General features: G+C 50.3%; 1 protein-coding gene and 1 long non-coding RNA gene across 2 annotated transcripts in view; both read right to left on the reverse strand.

The window, feature by feature from the left end:
* LOC147873757 (uncharacterized) overlaps positions 1-13,739 on the reverse strand; it is a 65,457-nt gene that overhangs the window by 21,814 nt on the left and 29,904 nt on the right. The window lies entirely within an intron of this gene.
* Positions 956-5,517, reverse strand: LOC147873759 (uncharacterized). Its single transcript, XM_087349634.1, has 2 exons — positions 5,330-5,517; positions 956-4,099 (listed from the first exon to the last, which is right to left on the reverse strand). Exon 2 carries the CDS (start codon positions 4,069-4,071, stop codon positions 2,488-2,490), a length of 1,584 nt encoding a protein of 527 aa, XP_087205760.1. The 5' UTR covers positions 4,072-4,099; positions 5,330-5,517; the 3' UTR covers positions 956-2,487.

A 13,739-nucleotide genomic window follows, 5' to 3' on the forward strand; every position in this document is an offset into this window, starting at 1 on the left:
TCACCACGAAACTTCCGAATTGTAACTGCTCAGGAATATGATGCCCCGAAGATGGAGACCGTGTATCATTCATGTCGACGTCCTTCGCCTTCTCCTCTCTTATCCCTAACAAAACGCGGCTTCTGGTACGTGAACGAGCAGCGGGAAATTCGTGTGGAGTTGAGGTCTTGAAACCAGAAGAGAGGGAGACGCTGAGGAATATTAAAAGAGGATAATGTAACTTCGTATGTAGAAGGAGCAAGAAACGTTCTGTTCACATTCATACAGCAAATAGAGGAAGCTTTTTTAAGAAGGGCAGGGGAAATAAATTTCGACACGTTGGTATTAATGTAGGATAATGCTAACGCGTGTCTGAGGTCTAACCTTTAAGGATGAGGACCGGACTCAGCTGGCGAGGGACGAAGTGAGTTGGGAATTTAGAATTCTGTATAACGAGTACGGGTCACCTGGAACAGTGAGGGTAGTGAAATATATCAGGCTCCGATGGGCTGGGTATGTAGCACGCAAGGCTTGCATGCAGAATTGCTTGTATCATCAAAACCTCTAATCCTACATAGAACGAAGGAATGTGTTGTTAAACAGTGGGCAAAATTAAGCACGTCCTACATCAGCAAAACGTTTTGGAACTCGTACAAGAACATAAATTCAGAGGCCGAATGTTCAGTCATGTAGTGCGGGTAGCAGCGATGGTTCGTTATCTTGAAATTGTTTAAACTAAAAATGCTCTCCTTCATCGGAAAATTATTGCTAATGGCTGAATTTTGCTTAAGAAACATCTCGTTCGTGCTTGTAAGGTTCTTTTACGCGCCGTAAATCTACGTCATGGGACCGCCGGCTCTACTTCCCCTCTGGAGGAAGCTGTGCTATGGATTCTTATCGACCTCGGCCGGGTTTGAACCCGCGTACCTTGGGTCCAGTACCGAGCACATTATCCTCTATTCCACGGATGGAGACACGTTCAAATATTACTTTGCTAAAATAACAAAAGGAAAGTTTATAAACATGCTTTTTATTTAATATTCAAGCGAGGGTAGTCAGTTCTAGGAATTACGCAGTTGACAAGGAGGCACTGCGTAATTATTGCTTGATTTCTAAAGCCTACGAATGGTGAGAGGCTAGCGTGATTTCATAATTTTTGCGTGGCCTGGTGACGCTAAACAGAGGAGAGTGGGAGTTGAGAGAGATTAGTGTGTGGCTTGGTTGACCATGCGGGTGTTTGGTCGTTAGAGAAGGTGTAGTTTCTGGATTTGTGAAGTGAAGAAAAACGTGTGAACCGTGCCATGGGGCACCCGGTGTTCTGGATTTTTTGTTGTTGTAACATATATGTAAGTTCTGTTGAAGTTGGAAAATCATATGTGTCATCACATTGGTGATGCACGTGAACATTTCCTGTTTGAATCTTGTAACGTGGTTACAAGGGGTACCACTTGCAGTGGCGAGTTTGGGCCGGTAGGTGGTCGGGAAAAGTCAAGCAGCTAAGTCAGCGCACACAACCCTACAATTTTGAGGGGGGGGAGCTTTTTACTGTAATTCTGTTTCATAGGGGAATGTTTCTCGCTGCTGTGTCTTGGGTGTGGTAGCCAGTGAAGTATGGATGCACCACGTGTGTGTGTAACACGAATGTTCCTTCTGTTATATTAGAATTGTACAAGACAAATTACCTATTCATTTTTTTTTGGTTTATATTCTTGTTTATTTTTTATTATATATTGTCATATTACTTTGCTTTTTTTTGAATATATTACATTAGTTGTTTTGTTTGAATTCTAATGGATGTGATTTATCTGATAAACAACTACCTAATTTCATGTTCCCTATTTTAACCAATTTTATATAGGGGCATAGAATACACAAACGACGAGTCAGCAGGATAGATCGACTTGAAAAACGGTGCAAAGTCCTCGTCCCAGTTTCCAATGCAGTCCACGTCCCAGTTCCGACTGCAGTCATCGTCCCAGTTAACACTGCAGTCCTCGTCCCAGTTCCGACTGCAGTCCTCATCCCAGTTCTCACTGCATTCCTCGTCCCAGTTCTGAATGCAGTCCTCGACCCAATTCTCACTGCAGTCCTCGTCTCAGTTATGACTACAGTCCTTGTCCCAGTTCTGACTGCAGACTTCGTCCCAGTTCTCACCGCAGTCCTCTCCCAGTTACGACTGCAGTCCTCGTCCCAGTTCTCACTGCAGTCCTCGTCCCAGTGCTGACTGCAGTCCTTGTCCCAGTTCTGACTCCAGTCCTCGTCAAAGTTCTCACTGCAGTCCTCGTCCCAGTTCCGACTGCAGTCCTCGTCCCAGTTCTGCTGCAGGATTTGTCCCAGTTCTGAATCCAGTCCTCGTCAAAGGTCTAACTGCAGTCCTCGTCTCAGTTCTCACTGCAGTCCTCATCATAGTTCTCACTGCAGTCCTCGTCCCTTTTCTCACTTGAGTCCTCGTCCCAGTTCTGACTGCAGTCCTCGTCCCAATTGTAACTGCAGTCCTCGTCCCAGTTTTCACTGCAGTCTCGTCCCAGTTCCGACTGCAGTCCTCGTCCCAGTTCTCACTGCAGTCTTCGGCCCAGTTCCGACTGCAGTCTTCGTCCCAGTTCTCACTGCAGTTCTCGTCCCAGTTCCGACTGCAGTGTTCGTCCCAGTTCTGACTGCAGTCCTTGTCCCAGTTCCTACTGCAGTCCTCGTCCCTGTTCTCACTGCAGTCCTCGTCCCAGTTCCGGCTGCAGTCCTCATCCCAGTTCTCACTGCAGTCCTCGTCCCAGTTCTGATTGCAGGCCTCGTCCCATTTCTGACTGCAGTCATTGTCCCAGTTCCGACTGCAGTCCTCGTCCCAGTTAACACTGCAGTCCCCGTCTCAGTTCTGACTGCAGTCCCCGTCTCAGTTCTGACTGCAGTCCTCGTCCCAGTTCCGACTGCAGTCCTCGTCCCAGTTAACACTGCAGTCCTCGTCCCAGTTACGACTGCAGACCTCGCCCCAGTTCTCACTGCAGTCCCCGTCTCAGTTCTGACTGCAGTCCCCGTCTCAGTTCCGACTGCAGTCCTCGTCCAAGTTAACACTGCAGTCCTCGTCCCAGTTCCGACTGCAGACCTCGCCTCAGTTCTCACTGCAGTCCCCGTCTCAGTTATGACTGCAGTCCCCGTCTCATTTCTGACTGCAGTCCTCGTCCCAATTAACACTGCAGTCCTCGTCCCAGTTAACACTGCAGTCCTCTTCCCAGTTCCGACTGCAGACCTCGCCTCAGTTCTCACTGCAGTCCCCGTCTCAGTTCTGACTGCAGTCCCCGTCTCAGTTCCGACTGCAGTCCTCGTCCAAGTTAACACTGCAGTCCTCGTCCCAGTTCCGACTGCAGACCTCGCCCCAGTTCTCACTGCAGTCCCCGTCTCAGTTCTGACTGCAGTCCTTGTCCCAGTTCTGACTCCAGTCCTCGTCCCAGTTCTCACTGCAGTCCTCGTCCCAGTTCTCCCTGCATTCCTCGTCCCAGTTCCGACTGCAGTCCTCGTCCCAGTTCTCACTGCAGTCCTCGTCCCAGTTCTAACTGCAGTCCTCTTCCTAGTTCTGACTGCAGTCCTTGTCCCAGTTCTGACTGCAGTCCTCGTCCCAGTTCTCAGTGCAGTCCTCGTCCCAGTTCTCACTGCAGTCCTCGTCCCTTTTCTCACTGCAGTCCTCGTCCCAGTTCTCACTGCAGTCCTCGTCCCAGTTCTCCCTGCATTCCTCGTCCCAGTTCTGACTGCAGTCCTCGTCCCAGTTCTCCCTGCATTCCTCGTCCCAGTTCTCACTGCAGTCCTCGTCCCAGTTCTCCCTGCATTCCTCGTCCCAGTTCTGACTGCAGTCCTCGTCCCAGTTCTCCCTGCATTCCTCGTCCCAGTTCTCAATGCAGTCCTCGTCCCAGTTCTCACTGCAGTCCTTGTCCCAGTTCTCACACTGCAGTCTTTGTCCCAGTTCTCACTGCAGTCCTTGTCCCTGTTCTCACTGCAGTCCTCGTCCCTGTTCTGACTGCAGTCCGCCTCGGCTAATATTTGTTGTCCACACTTTTCTTTCTTTCCATCACCATTCAGATCGTCTATCAATGTCTTAACGTTCTCCATGGTCGTTATCGCTTTTCTCCTCAGACACCTGCAGTCAAAAAAGATACATCTTATTACCTTCCAATGCTATTAAAGCATCAGTGCCCTTTTAAATGCAACACGAAATTCGGAACACGTGAAATACAAATTTATACTACGTATTCTTATATTTATATTATTAATATTTTGCTCTTTCACCGGTTGATTAGTCTGTTATTATGCTAAAAATTAATCCAGGGATACGATATTTTGTATATATTATTCATCCTTGGACGCACTGCAGGATAAATCGGAATGAGAAAACGTTTCCTGCTCTTTCGGTGAAAGCAAGATCAGGTACATCGACTTACTACGATTTCAATTCCGAGAAACAGAATTTACGTTCCTTCAGTTAATAAGACGATATCATACTTGCCAGTTGGTTCATCATCGTTTCAAACTCAAAAGCAAAACACCATTAAGCTTCGTTGCTCCGCACTGAACTTCAAGAAAAACTTCACAGTTTTCACGTCACTTGAAACCGAGTGCTAGTTCGTACACGAGTTAACGCTACATTCCTTATTTAAGGGTTACTCTGTAAGCAGCGATTATTCGGAATTCTTAAATATTCTTTGGGCCATCCACGAATTAAAATAGTTACGAAATTAATTCACTAGGTTTTTTGTATTGCTGTAGAAATTGAACTATTTACCATAAATGCAGACAGTATTTGGAGGACAACAACAATGTTTAACAATTTCATACCAATCCTCACGATGCCACAGAAAATTACAAATAAAAATTCAATAGCCATTTACAGTTACAGCACGCGAGACGAACACAACAATGAAGATGGAAAGGTAACAACAAAGAGATTATCAAACAACACACGAGTGCATAGGACGTTAATGCACAAAGAAAAATTGCTACTGAATGCATCAGATGTTTGTAATAATAATTTAAATAAATCAAATAAAATAGAACTTCGTAAAATCCGATTAAAGGAAGCGATCTTCCTTACAAATTCATGGACGCCCCAGCAGACAGCATCAGCAGTTGATGAGCGTCCAGCAAAGGGAATGTTTTTAATCGAAGGGCTGCAACTGAACAGAGAAGAGTCCCTCAGATTCCGAGCAGGAATGCGGAGACCGACAGCTTCCAGAAGGGAAGAACAGCGTTTAAATCCGCGGTAAACTTTCGTAAGAGACAGCACATCACTGCAATAATCCTTCTCACAATTGTAAATGATAACCTGTAAATGTAATGAGCAATAATATTAAATAGGAAACCCTTGGCTCACCTTTGTGGAGAGGAGGAAATCTCGATGTTCACAGGCAGCGAAAGTTGAATTATAAATTAAATATTAATCGAACGAAATATTAATTGTCACTAAATTATAGAACGTAAATCCACGAAAGGCTTTTGCTAATTAAGGCAACACAAAAGTATCTCGTTCTCGAAGCACTTAATCCAAAACCTCTTTGCAGCACAATTCGAACCAGAGTGACGAAAGCCGATTGTTGCCTGCTATTTATACCAACACAACAAAGCAGACGTAACTATGACGCAACAGTCAGTAGAGGGAGTGCAATACGGTTGATTCAAGCGTGCATATGGACTGAGAAATGAACCTTATCGCATGCCAGCCTTGATTGTTGCAGGCGTTCGTATTTTATATGAACACCTGCGTTTTATATTTACACATTCTTTGTAGTTAAAGAAATACAAATTGGATTACTATAAGTTATAATTTGTAAGAAATCAAAAATTAATATTAAATATTTTCTGTGTAAAAGGAAATTAATTGAAAAGTAACGAAACGAGGCTTGAAGTAAATTTTGCAATTTACTTTTCCCTTGTTTAAAAATAACGTCGTGTTTTGTATAATTTTTTAATTTTAAAGACGATTTTTGAGGGGCCCGGGCGCTGTTGAACCCATCGCCCCTGCGACAGGGAAAATGCTTCCTTCCTTCGAATCCCGATTATTCATTTTGACCAATGAGAGAACGCAGGAAGGTAAGAACTCTGGAAGAAGCCTGTAAGCTACCGGGTGTTTCCGAATTAATCTGCAGATTTTGTGTGGTTATAGCAAACCATGTATTTTTATTTATTCGTAGTTTGTTTAACGACGCAAGTTTTTACCCCCAAGGCTTCCTTCACTGTTTTGAGGTATTGGCGGACATTAGCCACGAGGGCTGAGATAGACGTAGTTTGATGGGTAAATATGAGCTGCCAATACACTGTACAAGGTTGCACAAAATGTGTCCAAAATTGGAATGTGCAGTTCAAATTTATACCACCATACTCACACATGACAGCAGCACTGTGGCATTTCCTGGTGGATTCCAATAAAGTCTGTGGGCCAGACGCTGGTAAGACTCTGAAAGACTTCAGAAACATCTGATACACAGGCTCATAAATATATCAGAAATCAAACAGAGCTCACAAAATGCATTTGATAAAACTACCTACAAATCTGTGCACTGTAACTGTCACAGAAGTGACTTGTTAGGTTGATCTAAGTCCTATGCTTCTTGGTTCGTATTTAGTATTTATTGGGTGTGTGATTTATCAAGTCTTTCACAGCTTTACAAGTGCCTTTTGACCTGGTCAACTGGACCATTCCCTTGTACGACATTTAGAAGCACAAGCAACTGGAGTTATCAGCGTGCACATTCTATACCTAAATACTGTTTCAAGATTAAACTTCCTAATTCTAGGCAAAACTGCACTGATTATACGGTCGAAAGAATCTGGGAGTCTAAAATGTCAGATTTCGGAAACTGTGATTAAAGTAGATAATAATGCTGATTCACTTTATTGATAGAGCTACCAAAACCGGTTGAACTTCTCTATTTCCCCGAGGGATGGCACAACGAGTATGAACCCCCGACCCCCCAACGCTCATAGTACCAAGAGTACTCCATAGAGTGCATCCGCTATCGCACATTAATATTGATTTTAGTTGGACAGGTTTCGCCTGCGTGAAAGAACGCTGTATAGAACACAGGTTTTAACATCACAATTGAAATGAGGCAGTGAAATTTATTTTACCCATTACTTTTACGAGCTGCATACAGACCTGTCCCTCTGATCCAGTAACCAAATCAGCCAACATTCTTCATTAAATCTGGCGTGAACAGAGTGCACTGCAAGCCTTTTTAAGGAGTAATTAGATTTTTGTCAGCCCAGCGGAATTCGGCGTACTAATACTAATACCCACCTATCATATATTAGCCAACATAGACATATGCTTATATTGCATGCATCGCGTTAAAGAGCAAATGAGCATAAGAACAAGTCATTTGTCTTTTATTTTTGATTACGCTTAGTCCAGCTTAGGTCGTTGCAAATATTCCGTCCCAGTCAGAGGACACGCACAAAACGTCGGAACAATTTCTTATTCTCACAGTCGGCAATTGTTACAGTTTAGTAGTCTGTTTATTGACATTGTCGCGTCTGGCATTGTTGTTAGTTTATAGACATTGTTGCGTTTAGCATTGTTGCGTTTAGCATTGTTGTGTCTGTTTAATGACATTGTTGTATTCATTTATAATTGTTGTGTCTATTTAATGACATTGTTGTATTTGTATAAAAGCCGAATGACAAGCGGTTTTAGCGTCACCCTTGACGCCGGGCTTACTTGGTCGGCGCACGTCAACCAAGTGGGAAAGAAGGCAGCGCAACGATTAGGTGTGCTAGGCCCGCTTATCAATAGGAGAAGTGGCCTGTCAATCAGGAACGGTGTACTACTCTATAAGCAGCTCATCCGTCCCATAATGGATTACGCATGCCCGATCTGGAGGTCAGCTGCCCACAGCCACGTCCAGAAGCTGCAAGTTCTGCAATCCAAGTGTCTTCGAATTGTTACTAACGCGCCCTGGTACGTTAGTAACAGGCAAATACATGAGGATCTGGGGGTCCCTTTCTTTGCCGACCACATCAGAGCACTAACTGAGAGGTTTGACTCGAGGTTAGCTGGTGTGGGGAACCCCTTAGTTCGGCAACTCGGAAGACACTCGTGCCGAATGAGGGCTGCCAGAGTTCACCCAAGGGCAACCGAGGGCGACTGATGTTCAGCAGGCCAGCCGAAGCCATCCCCAAAAGACGGCCAAGTCAGCACAACGAGTGGTTAGACTACTGGGCTACCCTGACTGAGGTTTTCCGTGCTTTCCTCAGTTGTAAGGCGAATGCCAGGGTATAACTTAATAGGGGCACGGCCCGCCACTCTTCCCCCCGATCATGGAGGCCATCAGCTGAAGTGATCTTCCCCCCATGCCGCAGAGGCCTTCAGCCGAAACGGCCCCTCCCTCTCTGGGTTCATACCCCAGAGACCCAACCAACCAAATTCCTTCGACAACTTGCCTGACAGGATAACCTCCCATCAGCAGCAACAAATCCCAGTTTGAATGGTCGAGGCTCCCGCCACGACGAAACCCCGTTAGCGTTAGCAAAATTTCCGTTCTTATATTACGACCGTTTACCATTTCCAGCAATGCGTCTTGTGCGCAGGAATGGTTTCACCTAGGTAGGGACGATGCTTGCGCTTGCGCAGGCCTCTGCCCTCAGTTAGCTTCTTTGGTTGGTTGGTTGGTTGGTTTTAGCGTTTATGGCCTTTCTGAAGGCCCACCTCCCTGAAGTGTTCCAACAGGTCCAGAAGCAGATCCTGGACGCCATCGCGGCGGAAAAGCAAAGACAGCGGGCAGCAGTGGCAGCAGCATTAAATACAGCGGCTACGACCGTGGTCGGAGGGCCTACTCGAGCCAACACTGGCAAGAGGAAAGCCAAAGAGTTGGACTTGTCCAATTCGAGCGGTTCGTTGGAACCCGCATCCAGGCGCCCGACGCCCGGGCCACTGTCCGGAGCCCAGTCACCTTCTCTGCCGGCACCGGCAAAAGTTCATCGGCCCGATGGCCCGTCGGTAGCAGCAACATCATCCACCGCTTCCATGAGCAGGACAGTGCAGCCCTCAGCCAAGGGACCCGGCTCCCAGCCGGGACCCTCTTCCTCGATGGAGGTGACTGGGGACCTGTCCGGGCCGCTCATTGGTGTGTCATCTGACGCCGCTTCTTCTTCCAACGCTCAAGTGGACAAAACGGCTCCGGGGGAGCGCCGTAACAAAACCCCGGTGTACGTCTCTGGGGTGAAGGACGTACGCAGCTTCCTGCATAGGATTCGCGCGGAGTTGGCCTGCGGGATCGTGGCGCAGATGAAGGGAGACCTTCTGGCTCTTGTGCCTGAGACCGCCGACGGGTTCCGGGCCACCGTCAGGGTCCTGCGGTCCCTCGATGAGGGCGAGGGTGTGAGTTTTCACACATTCTCCCTCCCTGAGGATCGGTGCGTGCGCCTGCTGATTAAAAACCTGGGCGTGCGCATGCCTGAGGCCGAGGTACGCGAGGAGCTGGCCGCCATGCACATTGCTGTGCAGGGGGTCATGCAACTGCGATCGAGGCGCCGGGCCATGGACCAGGACGGTGACCGTCCCCTTACGCCACACTTTATAGTGTCGGTAGCACGAGGCCCCGACGTGGCGAAAGTGCGTTCCCTTACTGAGATCTGCGGTCTGCGGGTCAAGGTAGAAACATATGTTGTACCGAAGGGGCCCATGCAGTGTAAACGGTGCCAACGCTTCGGGCACACGCAGCGGAACTGCGGTTATGCGCCCAGGTGCGTGGCCTGCGGGGACGCTCACCCATCCGGGTCGTGTGCCACCCCCAAGCAACAACTTAAGTGCTGCAGCTGCGGAGGCAACCACACTGCGAACTATAGAGGTTGCAGTAAGTGGAAGGAAGCCAAGACGGCCGCTGCACAGCGTGCGAAAGGGGATCGCGGCCGAAAGGACGACGTCTCCACGCGCCTGCCAGCGCCCAAATCGGCGCTAGCTAAGCCTTCCCTCGAGCAGGAGAACTTGGGCCCTGGGTGGAACCACGTGGTCCGTGGTGGCCGCGTCGTCAAGGCTGCGGCTATGAAGAACCCCGCCCCAACGCCAACTGGAGCCATTGTACAGACTGAGCGGCAGACTATCCCCAAGGGCGGCCGTGCCAAGCCCGCTCGTCCTGTGGCGCCGGTGGCAAATCCCACAGCACCTGCTCTCAAGACGACTGACCCCACCCCACCCAAGGGTCAATCAATGCTCCAGGACATCTCAGATATCCTGGAAACCCTCTCACCACGGGTCTGCATTGAGTTGACACGACGTCTCCTCGCCGCGATCCATTCACTCCCCCCGGGGGGTCTCGTCCGCGAGCCCTCCTCAAAACCGTTCTCCTCTTCATGGCCGACAATGACTGCACGGCCTAGAGGACACGGTAGCAAGGCCTTGCGGCTGGCTTACTGGAACGCCGACGGTGTCCGCGACAGGAAGCTGGAGCTGGAGCAGTTCCTCGGTGACTACGGAGTCGATGTTTGCCTCCTGAACGAGACGCACCTCACGTCGGGTCGGGCCTTGAGGTTCGCGAACTACGTTTGCCACCGTACGGACCGCCCGACGCTAGGGGGTGGCACAGCGATCCTTGTCCGCAGGGGCATTGATCATTACCCTGTGCCGGTATCGGGTCTACAACAACTAGAAGCAACCGCCATTCACCTGGTACTGGCAACCAGGAAAGTCAAGCTAGTGGCGGCATACCTCGCACCCACCCGGCCATGGATAGAGTCGGACCTGACCGAGTGCTTGAGCGGGGGTTTCCCGGTCCTCTTGGCTGGTGACCTCAACGCGAAACACACGGACTGGAATTCTAGCCTTATCTCTACTAGGGGCTCGCTCCTGCGTGATTACGCCAACAGAAATTCCTGCTTCATCTACGGGCCGGATTCTCCAACCACGGCTCCCTACACACACAACGCCACACCTGACGTCCTTGATATTGTCCTCATCAAGGACTTCGTCCTACCGGTGCACCTGACTGTCTGCCCCGCACTCAGCTCAGATCACCTGCCCGTCCAGGCGACCGCTTCTACCCGCTAGTATTCGAGATGAAATACGCCTGAAGAACCGGCTGAGGAGGCGATGGCAGGTCACAAGAGACCCCGCTCTTAAGACCCAGGTCAATCGACTCCAGAGGTCGGTGACCTATCGTCTCAACGAGTGGCGGAACGAACAGTGGAGCGACACGCTCGAATCCTTGGACTGCGAGGACCAGTCGCTTTGGAAAATGACCAAGCGTGTGATGCGAGTCCCCACTCCGTCGCCCCCCTTCTTAGTGATGGGAGGACTGGCTCTCTCGAACCCCGAGAAGGCAGAAGCCCTAGCCGACAGCCTTGAGGTCCAGTTCCAGCCGGTAGACTACCCGTCGGACCTGACTACAATTGACATGGTTAACGAGGCGATGCGAGCATACGAGTATGCCCCTGTAAATGAACCAAAATTAACCAGTCCATCGGAGGTCGCCCAGGCCATCAAGGGACTCAAGCTTGGCAAGGCTCCGGGCCCCAACGGTATACCGAACAGGGTCCTGAAACATCTTCCACGACGCGCGGTAACCTTTCTCACGAAAGTGTTCAACGCGGTCCTTCGCAGGCAACACTTCCCCTCGGCATGGAAACACGCTCGAGTGGTGTCCATACTGAAGCCGGGGAAGGACCCCACGCTACCTTCTTCCTATAGACCCATCAGTCTTCTCGACACGGTCGGCAAACTCTGCGAGAAAATCCTACTAACGAGGGTCCTACACGAGGTCAGTGAACGCGGGCTGCTGCGCGACGAGCAGTTTGGGTTTCGACCCAGACACAGCACATCGTTACAGCTGGCTCGCCTCGTCGAAAGGGTCAACAGAAACCTTGATGAGAAGCGGCTAACCGGCGCGGTTTTCCTGGACGTGGCCAAAGCCTTCGACACAGTCTGGGTCCAAGGCCTCCTATACAAACTGACCGTCCTCAACTTCCCGTCGTACTTGGTAAAAACCATCTCTTCCTACCTCGCTGACCGGACATTCCAGACATCCTTCCAGTCGGCCACGTCCACACGTCGTACCATGCGGGCTGGAGTTGTGCAGGGCGGAATTCTCTCCCCTGTGCTCTTCAGTCTGTATGTCAACGACATACCCACACCGTCCCGCCACGTCGAGTTAGCACAATACGCGGACGACACGGCTCTAGTAGTCACGTCCCGTAGCCCAACGCTTCTCGTCAGGTATCTGGAGACCTACCTCAGTAGACTTGAGCTCTGGCTCAGGGCCTGGAGGATTGCTATCAACGTCTCGAAGAGCACCGCGGTTCTCTTCATTTCCGCGAGAAGACACATCCAACAGCCCCGAGCAGTGCAGTTCCTCGGACAGCCGATCCAATGGGTCAAAACAGCGCAGTATCTGGGGGTCACCCTTGACGCCGGGCTTACTTGGTCGGCGCACGTCAACCAAGTGGGAAAGAAGGCAGCGCAACGATTAGGTGTGCTAGGCCCGCTTATCAATAGGAGAAGTGGCCTGTCAATCAGGAACGGTGTACTACTCTATAAGCAGCTCATCCGTCCCATAATGGATTACGCATGCCCGATCTGGAGGTCAGCTGCCCACAGCCACGTCCAGAAGCTGCAAGTTCTGCAATCCAAGTGTCTTCGAATTGTTACTAACGCGCCCTGGTACGTTAGTAACAGGCAAATACATGAGGATCTGGGGGTCCCTTTCTTTGCCGACCACATCAGAGCACTAACTGAGAGGTTTGACTCGAGGTTAGCTGGTGTGGGGAACCCCTTAGTTCGGCAACTCGGAAGACACTCGTGCCGAATGAGGGCTGCCAGAGTTCACCCAAGGGCAACCGAGGGCGACTGATGTTCAGCAGGCCAGCCGAAGCCATCCCCAAAAGACGGCCAAGTCAGCGCAACGAGTGGTTAGACTACTCGGCTACCCTGACTGAGGTTTTTCGTGCTTTCCTCAGTTGTAAGGCGAATGCCAGGGTATAACTTAATAGGGGCACGGCCCGCCACCCTTCCCCCCGATCATGGAGGCCATCAGCTGAAGTGATCTTCCCCCCATGCCGCAGAGGCCTTCAGCCGAAACGGCCCCTCCCTCTCTGGGTTCATACCCCAGAGACCCAACCAACCAAATTCCTTCGACAACTTGCCTGACAGGATAACCTCCCATCAGCAGCAACAAATCCCAGTTTGAATGGTCGAGGCTCCCGCCACGACGAAACCCCGTTAGCGTTAGCAAAATTTCCGTTCTTATATTACGACCGTTTACCATTTCCAGCAATGCGTCTTGTGCGCAGGAATGGTTTCACCTAGGTAGGGACGATGCTTGCGCTTGCGCAGGCCTCTGCCCTCAGTTAGCTTCTTTGGTTGGTTGGTTGGTTTTAGAGTAGTTGGAAAGGGAGAGTGTTGGAGAGAGTGTTGAGGAGAATCAGGATGTAGAAGTTAGTTGCAAGCGATATGCTGTTGCGGACATTGGTGGAGTCGAGTGAGTGGAGTCAACGAGAGGTCTGGTGTGGCGCCGAGTAAGGACTGGTCGGCTACGTGTGGGAGCACCGGGTACGTGGACCGGGGCGGCTGAGGATCCAGCGAGAGTCCAGTGGGGTGCTACGGGCCGACGCCGAGTAAGGAAGGGTCGGCTACGTGAGCGAGCACCGGGTACGTGGACCGGGGCGGCTGAGGAGCCAGCGAGAGTCCAGTGGGGTGCTACGGGCCGACGCCGAGTAAGGACGGGTCGGCTACGTGAGCGAGCACTGGGTACGTGGACCGGGGCGGCTGAGGAGCCAGCGAGAGTCCAGTGGGGTGC

The sequence above is a fragment of the Zootermopsis nevadensis genome, unplaced genomic scaffold (assembly GCF_977971745.1).
Source record: "Zootermopsis nevadensis isolate Lab colony 2312 unplaced genomic scaffold, Znev_1.0 Znev_ptg000016l, whole genome shotgun sequence".
Classification (NCBI taxonomy): domain Eukaryota; kingdom Metazoa; phylum Arthropoda; class Insecta; order Blattodea; family Termopsidae; genus Zootermopsis; species Zootermopsis nevadensis.